This window comes from Mastomys coucha, unplaced genomic scaffold, assembly GCF_008632895.1.
Source record: "Mastomys coucha isolate ucsf_1 unplaced genomic scaffold, UCSF_Mcou_1 pScaffold22, whole genome shotgun sequence".
In the NCBI taxonomy this organism is placed as follows: domain Eukaryota; kingdom Metazoa; phylum Chordata; class Mammalia; order Rodentia; family Muridae; genus Mastomys; species Mastomys coucha.
In genome coordinates this window covers 96,867,958-96,883,277 of record NW_022196905.1, presented here as the reverse complement: position 1 = coordinate 96,883,277, position 15,320 = coordinate 96,867,958, and the positions used below count along the sequence as shown (strand labels likewise).

The window sequence follows — 15,320 nt, the reverse complement described above, 5'->3', positions numbered from 1 at the left end:
ACCTAGGAGCTTGCACATCTGGGTAAGAGTAAACCTGCACACACAGTATTTTATCATGGTAGGAAGGATGTATTAGTGAATCTAATGTGAATGCCAGGTGAAAATGAAGACCATTGTAATTTTCAGTTATGAGCAACCTCTTTCTCTCAGAACTGTTGTGTGATGTTGGCACATGCCATCTCTCCTACGATGAGCCTAACACTCAGCAGTGGTCACTCCCAGAGTCCATTTTTCTGTTGTGATTTATGAAATAGTTTTCTTTCTTTTTTTTTTTCAAAATATTTTATCTTATGTATTGAGTACATTGTAGCTAGCTTCAGACAAACCAGAAGAGGCATCAGATCCCATTACAGATGGTCGTGAGCCACCATATGGCTGCTGGGATTTGAACTCAGGACCTTCGGGAGAGCAGTCGGTGCTCTTCCCCGCTGAGCCATCTGTCCAGCTCTGAAATGGCTTTCTAGCTGTATCATTCCTCCTTCACGTTTCGTCAGTTGAGTCGACCTGTTAAGAAGAGTTTATCTCCTTTTATTCTCAGTGTGTTCTAGTACTGTGGCAAGTGGGTAGACAGATAGACAGACCCCAAGGCAAAGCAGAACAAAACAAAATAAAGCAAAAAACCAGAAACCAAAAACACCCACAAAAACTGTATGAAAATGAATATATTTGAAAGAAGCCCTTCCCCTCTGGGCTTCACTCAACAAAATATGCCCAAGAGAAGCCCATAGTTTTCAAAGGTACAAAAATTGAGAACAGAGCCGGGCAGTGTTGACCCACACCTTTAAAGCAGAGGCAGGCGAATTTCTGAGTTCGAGGCCAGCCTGGTCTACAGAGTTACAGGACAGCCCAGGCTACACAGAGAAACCCTGTCTCGAAAAAACCAAAACCAAAAACAAAAAACAAAAACCAACCAAAACAAACAACAAAAATAAAGAATCGAGAACAGAGTAAATGGTCTATCATGAAGTTTGTATCACAGTACAGAACATGCCTTTCTTGAAGGCTCACTAGCCCACTCACATTCTTGGGAATGCTTTCCCTTTCGTAATAAAATGTGTACTTCTATATCTAAGCATGTGTCTCTGCTCTAGTTCTTTGCTGTGGGGCACGGGAACCCGATACTTCAGGAGGTGCCTGTGAGATTCAAATCCAGATTTGTAACAGTATCACTAAATTCAACGGGATTTTAAAATGCACCTTGCAGGGACCCATGGCTGCCACTGCCGTTCCCCTGTTTTGCTTGTTGACCCAACAGAGATCCTTCAGGTCTGCTCTATGGTTCCTTGCAAAGATAAAACTTCATTTTATCCTAGGGTGCTTGTCTCCAGCTTATCAGAAACGGATGCTTCAGGCCAAGGACAAGAATTAACCTTTTCAGCCATCCAGGGTCTGCCCCACCTGGGCATCCATTCATGTATAGACACCAAACCCAGATGCTATTGTGGATGCCGGAAAGTGCTTGCTGATGGAAGCCTGATATGGCTGTCTCCTGAGAGGCTCTGCCAGAGCCTGACAAATACAGAAGCAGATGCTTGCAGTCAACCATTGGACTGAGCACAGAGTTCCCAATGGAGGAATTGGAAAAGGGACTGAAGGAGCCAAGGGGGGTTGCAGTCCCATGGAGGTAGCAACAGTGCCAACAGGCCAGACCCCTAGGAGCTCCCAGGGACTGGACCATTAACCAAAGAGTACACACGGAGGAACCCATGGTGCTGCCTGCATATGTGGCAGAGGATGACCTTGTTGGACATCAGTGGAAGGAGAGGCCCTTGGGACTGAGGGTGATCAATGCTCCAGTATAGGGGAATGCCAGGGTGGGAAGACTGGAGTAGGTGGGTGGGAGGGGGAGCACCATCATAGAGGCAGGTGGAGGGGGGATGGGATGGGGGTTTCCAAAGGGGAGACCTGGAAAGGGGAAAACATTTGAAATGTAAATAAACGAAATATTAAAAAATAAAACCTAAAAATAAAGTAAAATGTGTGTATGAGTGTGCATACACACACACACACACACACACACACACACACACACACACACACATGCAAATTAACCTTTTTCCAGTGATCCTGTCCAGCTATCAGTTCACCATCCCTTTTGCAAATCCATCACCCTTTGGTCAGTGATCCTGGAGGTGGACCCTGCAACATGCTTGCTCTGCCAGCTGGCACCACGACACTAGAGGGCACTGGAGGGACACTGCACAATGTCAGTAGAGGGCACTGCAGGGACACTGCAGAATGTCAGTAGAGGGCACTGCAGGGACACTGCAGAATAGCTAGCTCTATCTGCCCCTGGTGTTCTTGTTCTCCAAGCAAGGCTGGTAGCCTCTTACACACAGCACCCAGAAGCACTCACTAGAGCACCAGCCGCCAGCCCCTGCCAGCCTCAGAGTGCCGCCAGCAGACTGGCAGTCAGCTCAGTCCATCAGCTGCCAACCAACCCTTACCAAATGCTGAGGAAACTTTTCAGCTCATCTGCTGGGCTGCAGCTGCAACCTTTGAGGGAAGAGGTCCTTCTTCGCGAATTGTTCCTTATATGGGTGTTCCCACCCCTATGGGTATCATTAAAACTGACTTCTGTCTTCTATCAATACCTTTCTGGTAATTAATTTGGGGTATTACAGTCTCCCTGTTCAAATTGGTTGTGTGATTTCTGCTCCCTGAATAAACCCTATATAATGGAGAAACAGAATGGTTTTAAATTGTACCAGAATTCAAAGTTCTGATTGTAGGGTCAGTTGATGATGCCCTTGGATTGCAGCATGTGTTGGTAGGAAACAGGCTGCTTGCATCCTATGGCACGTGGGGACGACACAATTAACTTGTGACTGTTAGGGGTCGGCTGTGATGGAGCACGAGGGAAGTGATTACACCAGGAAGCCACGAGTTGCTTCAGTTACCCACTGATGTCTGCAGGGACAGGGATAAAGGGTTGTACTCTCACACCCTAAGTGGTATTACACACCATCTCTATGAGACAGTAATTTCCACATGAGTCTGGGCTTATGTCTCACCTTAATATTTTGTTTCATGGATGTGTATGTGCCAGTATTACAATCCTTTTAGAGAGAAAGAGTATGTGTATATGTGCATGTATGTGTGTGTATGTGTGTGTGTGTGTGTATGTGTATGTGTGTTAGAGGAGGAGATAAGGAGGATAAATTCTTCCTTATTTCTGTTACTTCATTTTAGAATTTTTCACTGTATTTTTATGTGTTATTTTCCACATCAACTAAAAACTCGCCTTCATAGTCCTAGGGGAACCATTTAGTTTTATTCATTTATAGGATTTATTATTTTTATGTGTCTACATATGTGTGCTCGCATGTGTTTATGTGTATCATGTATGCTCAGTGCTTTCAGAAGCCAAGAGAGGTTGCGTCATGGACAGTTGTGAGCCACCTAGGTAGTCTCAGTGCTGGGAACCTAACCTAGGTCCCTAGTTTTATTTATTACTGAAATCACACTCTATTTTTATGTTACTCAGAAGAAATCAATGAAATTGGGGGGTTTATAAGTCCCATACAAAAAAATGCCACCTCTCTGTTCAATCTTATAATTTTATCATTTTCCCCTTCCTCCCTTCCTCCCTCCCTCCCTCCCTCCCTCCCTCCCTTCCTCCCTTCCTTCTTTCCTTCCTTCTTCTAAACCTTCCCTATGCTATCTCTCTCTCCTTCTCTCTCTCTCTCTCTCTCTCTCTCTCTCTCTCTCTCTCTCTCTCTCTCTCTCTCCCTCCCTCCTTACTCCCTCCTTCTCCAACTCATGGCTTGTACTCTTTGCATTGTTGTTACATATGAGTGTTATCTCTCTGTGCATGTGTGTGGTTTTGAGGCTGACCACCTAATATTGGGTAACTGACTTAGGGGCTCTTCCCTAGGAGGAAAGGTGATTTCTCTTGCTTATTTATTATTCCTTAGTTACACATAGTTCTTTGATTAGAGTTTAGGGGCCATGAGACTTCTTCCCCCTTCTGTATTAGTGTTTCTGTGGGTGTCGTCAAGTGTTCAGGTCTTGTTTAGGCAGCTATGCTGATGAGAGTTCATGGGTGTGGCTTCCCTGACATTTCTAGGAGATGTCTTCTTACAGAAGATTTCCTGATGCTCTGGTTACTGCAATCTTTCTATCCTCAATTCCTTCAGGATCCCTGAGCCTTAGGTGCAGGAATTGCAGTATAGATGTATCAGTTGAAGCTGGGTACCACACTATCACTTATTATTTTACATTTTTATAAGTTGTGGCTTTCTATAGTGGTCTTCATCTGTACCACAAAGATGTTTCTTTGGTGGGAAGTTAGATGTATAGTCATCTGTGGGTTTAAGAACACATACTTAGAATGTTCTTAGAGCTTGTTGTTTAGTAAAGTAGCAGGTGTAGTTTCTCCCCCAAGATCCATGACTTCACTGGTTAAGTTTCTAGTACTAAGCAGGATTTACTTCTGTTTGAGTAAGCCTCTTCCAAGTAGAGAGCTGTTTGTTACTGTCAAACTATGTTCCCCACTAGTGCACCGTTAGTGATGACACTGTGTCACCATGGCTGTTATTTTAGCTCACAGGCATCATGGCTGTGTATAACTATCATTTGCTTCCGTCCCTTGGAGGCTTGCATGGTACCTTCTGGCTTAAGAACTAGTCCTGAGGGAGGAGGCTTTCAGCTCCAGCTCAATCTGCTGGGTTCTGCGTCTGAAGGACATGGTGTCCTCAAACATAGGAACTTTTATCTTCAACCACTGGAAGGCAACCAAGGGCCACAGCAACAGCGGAGAATGGTTTCTGTTTGTTTGGTTTTGGGGTGTGTGTGCAGGGGTCCCTACTCAAAAGAAGCTTCCTGTGCCTAGGCTTGAGGCTTTTAATAGTCTGTAGCTCTCATGGGGAGGATTGTTAGCCCAAATGGGAAATTTTCATTTAAATTCTGTGTGTGCATGTGTGTGTGTGCGCGCGCGTGAGCGTGCGCTCAGTGTGTGCATGTATGTGTGTTTATGTGCGTGCATGTGTGTGCATCTGTGTGTCTGTGTGTGTGCATGTGTGTATGCTTGTATGTGTGTGTGTGCCCATGTGTGTGTCCATGTGTGTGTGTGTGCTTGCATCACATATAATCCCGTATAGTAGATAGTAATAGGGTTCCTTATGACCTTTGCAGATACCCTCATTAGTATTATACCTACTTCATTCTGAATTTATCTCAGCCCCTCCCTAATCACTGTAGCCTGTCATCTACACCCCTATTACTCCCCAACACTTAGTTTCTCTCTTTTCTTTCCTGGCTTCTTCAGTTATTCCAGGCTATACATTCACATTTGAAGGCGCAGAGCTAGGAGCCACAGATAGGCACCTACAACATTCATTTTTCTTGGTCTGGATCACAGCTCAATACTTTATTTTCTAGTCTCATCCACCTACTCGCAAGTCTCATGATTTCATTTTTTCTTTAAAACTGAATAGCATCCTATATACTATATATTTGTGCCATGTTTTCATTATTCACTTGTCAGCTGAAGGATATTTAGATTTCTAGACAGGATATCTAGTTTTAAAGACTAAAGTCATGTGTGACACTATAATCTTTCTGAAATTTTACATTTGGATGAAACTGGGAAGTTTGGTTTTCATTTGAAACACACACACACATACACACACACACACAGATACACACACATACACACGCACACACATACATACACATACACATGCACATGCACACACATACACACACATACACACACATACACGAACATACATACACACATACATACACACACACATACACACACACGCACACACACACACACATTATTATTAGAATAGCTAGAAGACAGACACAAGTCCCATTAGAGCAAGAAAGCCACACATCTACTGAGCAAAGATAATGATAAAAAAAAAAAACATAACAATCAACTTTTAATTTCATCCAAGTTTCAAGCTTTTGCTTGCTCTTAGTGAACTTCGTGAGGGAGCCTTCTGGGTTGTGACTGCCATCAACTCCCAGGTAACCCTTGTTCCTCTGATCAATAAAACCCTAAATGACTTTAACTAAATTGGGTATGTCCATTGAAATGCTTACATTTTAGACATTACAGAACAATTGTGAGAAACCAATAAAGAATAATTGATACTACCAAACTTCTTACATTCAAGATACAAGGTTTATTCACACCAACAAAAATAATCACAACAAAATATACACTAATTATAAAACCAAAAGATTATAGTGACATAGGCTGTTACAGTTTCTCTTTTAAATTTGCTTGTTTCTGTAAATTTGCTTGTTTCTACATACATTTTATTCATAAAAGAATAACAATCATCAAAATGCAGTGGCCATTTGCATTTCTTGTACAGAAAGAACAGAAGCAAAGTGCTGAAGCTTTTAGGTTACAATGGTATTTGCATGAAACAACAAACTAAGGCCCCAAAATATTATCTATTTCTTTCTCCACATACATATATCCACTGAACGGAGAAATAAGCAGTTAGTATTCCTGCTTAACCCTCACTAACACTTTTTCTTGTTTTTACTAAATGCAAAGTAAGGAACTGTGTCTTGCCTCTTCTTTAGTTGACCTCAGAAGATGAACTCTCTAATTCATGAGAAAAGCGGAATTTCAGATACCTATCATCTTCCTTACTCTTAGGGTCTAGGATTAGCTTGTCCTCGCGGCTGTAAAACTCATGGCTCTGATGTTCCAGACTGGCTTTGTAACTTGCCTGACTATCGACCGCATCAGATGACTGCTCGGTGCTCTCATGGCTGGCCTTCTGCTTATACTCCCTGGACTGCTCAAGGCTGTGTGTTTCCAGACTTGGTTCATCCAGTTGACTTGACTCATGGCTGGTCTTCCCGTTGCTGTCCTGATCAGAGGGCACGCTCAAATGCTGGGCAACAGGGAAGACCTTGAGAGCCTCACCAGACTCCTTGCTCTTCACTTGGGAGGTAAGGTCCTCTTCTGTGGCATCGGGATACTGAATCAAAACAATTGAAGAATTATATAAATGGCCAGGGCTAAGAGCATCACAATGCTTTGATTTCTAACTTTTAGGTCAAATTGTACTAAATGTTTTTAAAAATTTGATTGAAGAAAAATATTACTAGGGTGTACTTTGAATTTCACCAGGCAGCTTCATATCAATCATTTCTGGTTTAATAGGTATATCATCTCTGTATGTGATAAAACCTGTAAGGTTCTATCTCTGATGAAAAGATGTTGAATAGTAAATGCCAAGGCTAAGTCTAGGCCAGACCCCTGACTAAGCTCATTGTAACGGTGACTTTACAATTCCTCTCACCCACTTAGCTTCCCTTATATATATGACCATAATATCTTTCAAATAATTTCTGTTTTCCAAAGTAGCTATTTAATAATATAAATTGCTCTTAAATATTGCTAAGACTTTGGATATGGAAAGATGGAATTGTTTGTGATAGCAAAATTAAAAAGACATTATGTACTCTTTTAAACAGGACTATTTAAGTAGAAAAAACCTCTGTATTCAAAGACTGTACAGTTGATTTCAAATGAATGCACAGTGCTTGGTGAATAGTGAGTGGATTTGCAAACTCTGGTTTCCTAGCCATGAGCTCAAGCCAGAGGTGTTCAATTTGTCTGTTCATCACTTACCTGTTCATCAGAAACCTGGAAACTCCTAGACTTTGACCTCAGTCCATAAGCCAAGCTATCACCTCGGCCATCAGGGACATCGACCGTAGGGACAATTGGAGTGAAAGTGTCTGCTTGTGTACTAGCAGTGAAGGTCTCATCAGACTCATCGGAATGGTGAGATTCATCAGATTCATCCGAGTCCACAGAATCCTCGCTGTCTGCATGATCTCCATCATCATCGTCATCATCATCGTCATCCATGTGGTCATGGCTTTCATTGGAGTTGCTTGGAAGAGTCTAAATCACAAATTAAATTGGCTCAGTAAATTAGAGCTCGGGTTTTAGACTGTGATAGCTTCATTGAAACATTATAATTTTAAGATCTTTGTGATTACAATACATTCCATGGTTTTAAGCTAATGAAATGGGCCTCTTATTTGCTTTTTTTTTTTTTTTTTTTTTTTTGGTTTGGTTTTTTGAGACTGGGTTTCTCTGAGTAGCCCTGGCTGTCCTAGAACTCACTCTGTAGACCAGGCTGACCTTGAACTCAGAAATCCGCCTGCCTCTGCCTCCCAAGTGCTGGAATTAAAGGCGTGTGCCACCACCACCTGGCCCTCTTGTTTGCTTTTTAACACTCAAACAAATGCAATAACCTTCTGAGGTACTTTTTTTGTCTTTTTAATAAAATATCATTTTATTAGATATTTTCAAGTCAAACTTATAAGTAAAACACTCATATTGATAAACACATTTCCTTGTAAATAGTGCATATTATTAATTTACTAAATTGAAGTAATTGCTAGATTGAGTTTCTTTAATCTGAAACATAATTCCCTAAGACATCAGATCATCTATGTCTTAATATAGAGATCAAAATCTATAACTACCTCCCTATTATCAAGCATAGTTAAGAAATGGCTTTGTTATACGTGGGTATACAAACTATAGCCCAAATCCATACACTTGAACTAGGGATTAGAGTCTATTAAAGTATAAATATGCAAATGTTATGGTTCTTTTGATCTAGTTTTCCTTACCAGAGATTGTCTCTATGCTTAAATTGAGTTTTAAGGGAAATATTTATTTATTTGCTTAGCAAATAGGGAAAGAACACTTATTAAATAATCCTCAATATTATCAACATAAACATTTTAAAGTAAACTATCTTGGCTTGGTTAAGCACTGATGATATACTCATCAAATATTAGTTAAAATATCGTAAACTTCTTTTCATCCATTTTCATATTTTACAAGAGGCTTAACGTTTCAAATAGCAGGTACAAGTAGGCACTGTCTGTAACACTAAACTTCCCTGAAGAAACTGTGCATTTTCCTGATGAAGGAACGCAGCGCCCTTCTAAGCAAGCTTAAGTAAATGGAGGTTTACTTGGATACTTGCTAAGGGACTGACAATCTGAAAAAAAAAAAAATGATGCAGTGTCTTCCTCCGCATCTCCAAAAGCGGGTCTCAGTGAATGTGAGAACTTACTTCTTGCTTAAAGTCATCCTTTTCTTCAGAGGACACAGCATTCTGAAGGAGGAAGGTCATATATCAGTACACAACATGCATGCTCAGAACACAACATTCATGATCAGCTGCTTCATTCTAAAGTTACCCTTTTCAACCTAAAGCAGGTGTCAGTTTTCAGCCTGCCTGCTGATACAATGGATACAAAGTATCCATTGGTCCTCTAGACACTCAGCGCTAAACAAGACTCCACTACCTAGCCTGTACTGCTTGATTTGTAGCTGTAGTTTAGGGTTTTGTTGCTTTATCATTTGTTTATTTATTTTGTGTAAGAGTTTTGCTTGTGTATGTAGTAGTGTACCATGAGCCTACGGAGCCCCCAAAAGATCAGAAAACTACAACAGACCCCTGGAACTGGAGTTAAAGAAGGATGTGAACTGATATCTAGATGCTGGGAACTGAACCCAGGTCCTCTGCAAGAACAGCTGTGCCGTTGATTCAGCCCAGTTGTTCAGTTTTGAGAAATTAAAAATAATACCTGTGGGGCTAGGAGATTCTGCTTCTGAGATGGGTCAGGCTTCAGCCATGTGGCTACAGCATCTGGGTGTTTGCTATACAGCTATTTAAAAAAATATATGCATTTGTTATTATTAAAAAAGAAACATAGGGCTCTGTAAGCTATAATCTTAACATAAATGAGTGCTCATCTTCAGGAGTCTATTTTTAAAGGCTTTTTTATATTTTCGTCTGCTTCTACATATCTGAGATTCTAGAAAACTGACTTTTGAGTTCTTCAGCCACACCCTAAATACCATTTGATGACCTATACTGTTACGTCTTTAAAAATGCATCCCTGTATTTTAAAATATTTCTTTTGTCACATTTTAAGGTACTAGTTATGGTCTCTCTTTCTTGTACGGAATTGTTAATTTTCCTATTTTGTTATTGTAATCGAACACCTGTGTTCTCAAGACCGTTGGAAGACAGGTAGTGCCCTTCCCCCAACCCCATCTTACACATCCTGTGTACAAGTGCTTCCCTGAATCTCTTCACTAAGCAATGAAGCTGCAGTGAAGTTCTACAGTGCCCTCTATTCTGTTCATCTGGAACTGAACTCTGTGTGTCTTTTTGTCCAAACACACAGTCTGTGTTTCACCAGCATATTCTTAGCTATTGTGGAGGCACAGGTATGCCAATGCTGCTGGTCTTATGTTGAAACATGTAAGGGTACTGATTTGGTTTTCATCCTTATTTAGGAAAATGTGGTCTAAAGTTAGTTAGTATGCACAATAGATTCAAACAGCATAAACAGACTTTCTTTTTACAGTGGACTTTTTAGTGAATATCTTGGGTGGAACTGTAAATATCATAGTCATATGATCAGCTCTAGATGACATCTGAGTGACATTCTAAACTCAACCAGTGGGATTTTCTGCTTCAAGGGAAGCATGCTGACTCAGGAAAGAAAGAGTCACTCAAGGTCCTGGAACCTGCTTTTATATAAGTAGCAATTGTCTAGAACATGCATTTATTATATTAACAATCTAATTATAAGAGAATCTGTTTATTAAAAACAATGACCTATTTGATACTGTCTCTGTCTATAATACATATAAGTACTTTGAAGTACACAGGCCTGATTATATAGATGAATAAATCTATAATGAATAAAATGCTGTTGCTAGCAACCTTTGCAACGCTGGCAAACACTCTTTAGTTAAATGATCAACCCAGAGGTGCTTACCATCTTCTCCTCCGAGCTGCCAGAATCAGCCACTTTCACCTTTAAGACAGAAAAGTGACAGGGAAATGAGCATGAGTGTGCTAAACCTTGAAAGAAAAAGTAAAGTTCATTTACTTTCAAGAATTCTCTCCAAGACTTAGCTGTACTCACTGGGAGAGAGGAGGCAATGCCCAACAGGCAAAAGCAAATCACTGCCAGTCTCATGGTTGTCGCTGGTCCTGCAACACATTTGATGAGGCACAGTTGATGTCTTGAGAGGTTCAGCCACACTCTTTGCACCATCCCACCACCATCAAACCACCAATAAATTATGGAATCTTTCTACATCTCAGAGAAAATTTCAGTATGTGGGCTTTTGTGTCAATATTTGTGTGTCTTTTCTTTCTTTCCATCTCTCATCCTTGGCTAGAAAAAGGGCAATTTCACAGCTCTATTCATCCAAACTTTCCATCTGGAGACACAGAGCTTATCCCCGGCTATCCATCTCTAGCTCTGCACACCTAGGGTCTCTCTCACAGTAACTGGGTAATTAAGACAATGAACTACCGTGAGGGTGCTTTCTCCAAGGAAGAAGGGTAAAAATAAAATAGAATGATAAAAGAAAATTGCTTTTTCCATTTTTCCAATTTGCATTCCGAATGTAATTTTTAACTTACATTATACAAAGCTGAAAGAAACAAAGATAAGTAAGATGTTCTATTTGGAATTAAAACACACACACACACTGAGAGCAGGCAACAGCTTTTCTGTGAGTGATGATGAGTCTGTGTTATCACACAGGGACCTTAGTGAAAAAATGTAAAAGCTAAGTGCAAAAGCAAGATATTAAGGAAGGATCTCTTTTGAAGTGAGACAGTTTACTAAAAATAACAGTATCTGGTTTATATTAATATCCAGGATCCTCCTCTACTGGTCTCCACAATCATCCAGCCAGTTTAAAATGATGCAGATGTTTGTTCCAAAGATACATAGAACTTTACAGTGTGTGACAAAGAGGGAAGGAGGGAGGGAGGGAGGAAGGGAGAGAGAGAGAAAAAGAGAGAGAGAGGGAGAGAAGGAGAGAGAGAGAGAGTACTAGCAGTTCTTTCTATCCTTTAGAGGACCAACTAGATTTATTTTTAACTTCTACACCCAACTGACTTTGAAAATACCTGTAAGCCTGCAATGTACCTGACCAGCTTATTCAAACATACCAGAACATCTCAAGTCTGACTAACAAGTACTACTGTTAAAAGAACGCTCTCTGGACTCACCCTCGGGATTCAGCTGGGAGAACTGCAGCCTCACTGGCCACTGCAGGCTTACCTTGGCTGGCTTCCTCCAAGAATGCCGCAGGAGACTGCAAAGCCAAGGGCGCTGATGCTTAGCTCCTTCAGTCTGAGCTGCTGGTGGCTCAGACCTCCCAGAATTTAAATGCTGTTCCAGACAGTCTCCACCAACCAGGAGGCAGAGTGATGTGTCAGGAGGGTTTTGCCACTGTCCAGCCCACTTGCTCCTACACTTCCCCCTCTGGTTTTGTGGTTTAAAAAAAAAAGGAAGAAAAGGAAACACACACAAAACATTACTTATGAACAATGTCATTAACTACCCTTTTCATTTATAGGCTGCATTTAGAATCTGGAGGAGCATCTGGGATCCATAAGGAACGGAAGAGTAAATCTCCCTCACAGAGATTTTGTTTATAGTTACTGAATTAGTAGAAAAACATCAATGAGAATGAAAGGTATGGATTCTCTTTCTATCTAAGTGACAGATAAAGGCCACATGGATACACAATTTGATTCTCTCAGACTTACTTAAGACTAGAAAGCTGCTGTCTCAGCAGAATTTTCAGACCCTCCCTTTTTGCCTTTGTATTCAGTAGCTTAGGTTGGTTGGGGTACAGTATGGTTCAGTTTTGTACTCCAAAAGATCACTGTGAGTTTGAGGCTAGCCTAGGCTACCTGCTATGTTCCAGGTCAGTTTGGGCAACAGAGTGAGACCCTCTCACAAATAATACCAAACCTCAAAACAAAACACACCACCATCTCAGTTTTGACACTTGAACTATTATGCATCAGCTTCCATTTGCACAGATCACACAGTGACCCTGGATTCCTCTCGTGCCTCCACTGACCTTTAGAGATGTGAGCCTCATTGCTCTGTTGGAGCAGTTGGGAGTGGTGGCTCTGATGCTATCTAAACTGTAATGAACATAGAACAGACTACTCCAGATAGAGCCTGCCTAAGCAAGCAGTTTGTGAGACTGGAATGCTTGCTGGGTGGGGAAGCTGCAGGAGCCAGACCCGGCCTTTTAGTCCTTCTGTAAGCAATGCCCTTTGTGACCTTGGGCAAGTCACTTAGCCTATCTACAGGACAATGGATTGGTGTTTGTCCAGTTGACAGTACTTCACTTGTTATAGTGCCCCCTCCCCCAAATGCTAAAGAATGTGTATATTTACTATTACAGAAATCTTCAGCAGAGGTAAGGAGCTGTGATTTGTAATGTCTTTGAATTGATCTTTAAGCTGTACATGTTAAAGGGTATTCTGAATATTTTTAAAGAAACAACTTATATTTCTGAGTTATCTTTTTTGAGTTTTATTTCCTAGAATATGTAAGGTTGGCTACTTAAAAGATTTTAATATTTATATTAACAAAACATTACTGAATAGTTAAGAGCTATTCAAATGAGATAAAATTATAGGTGAAGCAGATTGCTTTAAATATTTAATATTGTCCTGAAATTACTTCCTTTCTTCCCTTACCTGAAATGGAGAACACAGGACGTGTAAGAGGCATGCAGTAATTGAGATTAAAGTTAAGTCAACCCTTTGTTGTATTAGCCATTAGTGCTACTTGCCAAATCCTGCTTTTAATATGAATATAGATTAAGTAACCTTCTACAGGGTCAGACTAAGTAGCACAAAGCTATTTTGAGTATTCGGGTTATCTCTTGATGAATGTATTCTAAGTGAACTGATATTGTTTTGAAGGTCATTAGCACACACTTTCTTAAGATGACACCTATGACTATCAAATATAAATCACACAGATTATAAAGTTGTAAAAACAAACTTCTTATTTCTTTTTTTAAAAAATGTCTTTTGGTCCTTTAAGCACAACACCCACAGGAGTTTGTGTTTTCAGTGTTGTTCAGGGAAATTCCACAAATCCTAAGGCAACAAGCCTTTCACAGGGTTCACTGCAGTTTACTCTGTGGCCACGGGAATGATTCAACATGAATTAGGGAGGTATAGGAATAGATTTTGCTGTCGCTGCACCACCTCGAGCTGAACCATATGACCCTTCCAGGACTCTTTTCTTTGTAACTCCGAAGGGCCACACGGTGGCAGCATTTCTAGAAAGGGTAACAGACAGCCCTCAAAGGCTTCAAAGATTTTCTGGATGCATCCTTAGAGGCAGACTGTATCTACCCTGTTTCCCAGAATGCCAGGAAGCACTTCTCAGCAATGACCCAGTTGGCAACCAGGGCCAGGGACCCTGAGAACTGAAGCATCCCTGTCCTGCTCTGTTGATGCCTTCAGCAATCCCAGGTCAGCAGGACTGTCTCCTTCCCTGTCCTACACTCACACCAGCAGCCTGGAGGATGAGGTGCTTTGTGCTGGGAGCAGCTCTGCAAAGCAGAGGACAAAATGCCCTCTGACTGGAGGAGGCGCATGCTTTTGCTTTCCCAATTCAACTATGCTGCTGCCATTTTTCCTGAGTGGGACTTTCCAGTTGTTTAGAATTCGCACAGTAAACAGTTTAAACGTAGCATTGTTAGTTAGCTCTTCTATTTCCAAGTCTCAGGCTCAGCTAACAGTTGGTAGATAGGAGCAAGAGGTTAAAATGCCCAAATTCTTTGTAAATCTTGTCAGTGGAAATAAAGAAGTTTAGTTGCAAAAGGTGATTTGTGATCTTAAAATGTAAACACCATAAGAAGTTAGATAGAAATGCAAAAACTATTGTTATTGTCATGTTTACATAAAAATTCCCACATCACTGGAAAAGTTAAGTGTTTAATGCCACTTAAGTTGATGGGATATTTTATTATATTGACATTGACCTTATCTGGAAGTTTGTAATTAAATTCTGTGTAGTACAGCTTTTTCAGCCACATATATTCATTTTGTTCCCAAATGAAGGTTCAAATGTCTTGACAGCATAACTAGTCTGTCAAATAATATGATAAATTCTTTTATCCCATTGTTTAATGCCATAGACAACAACATCCACCTCCAAGAAGGTGGTGTTATAGAAGGTGGTCTTGTAGAAGGTGGTGTTATAGAAGGTGGTCTTGTAGAAGGTGGTGTTATAGAAGGTGGTGTTATAGAAGGTGGTCTTATAGAAGGTGGTCTTGTAGAAGGTGATCTTATAGAGAAGGTGATCTTATAGAAGGTGGTGTTATAGAAGGTGGTCTTATAGAAGGTGGTCTTATAGAAGGTGATCTTGTAGAAGGTGGTGTTATAGAAGGTGGTCTTGTAGAAGGTGGTCTTGTAGAAGGTGGTGTTATAGAAGGTGGTCTTGTAGAA

The 15,320-nt window shown here is 40.8% G+C and overlaps 1 protein-coding gene across 2 annotated transcripts; it reads right to left on the bottom strand.

Moving 5' to 3' along the window:
- Window positions 1–6,120: 6,120 nt before the first annotated feature.
- Window positions 6,121–12,200, bottom strand: Spp1 (secreted phosphoprotein 1). Of its 2 annotated transcripts, none has more exons than XM_031342205.1 (7): window positions 12,112–12,200; window positions 10,957–11,024; window positions 10,807–10,845; window positions 9,601–9,681; window positions 9,084–9,125; window positions 7,613–7,891; window positions 6,121–6,956 (listed from the first exon to the last, which is right to left on the bottom strand). In XM_031342205.1, exons 2-7 carry the CDS (start codon window positions 11,008–11,010, stop codon window positions 6,549–6,551), a joined length of 903 nt encoding a protein of 300 aa, XP_031198065.1. In that variant the 5' UTR covers window positions 11,011–11,024; window positions 12,112–12,200; the 3' UTR covers window positions 6,121–6,548. The 2 variants fall into 2 exon arrangements, with proteins under 2 accessions (XP_031198065.1, XP_031198066.1); XM_031342206.1 differs by having other exon boundaries at window positions 12,060–12,194.
- Window positions 12,201–15,320: the final 3,120 nt, after the last annotated feature.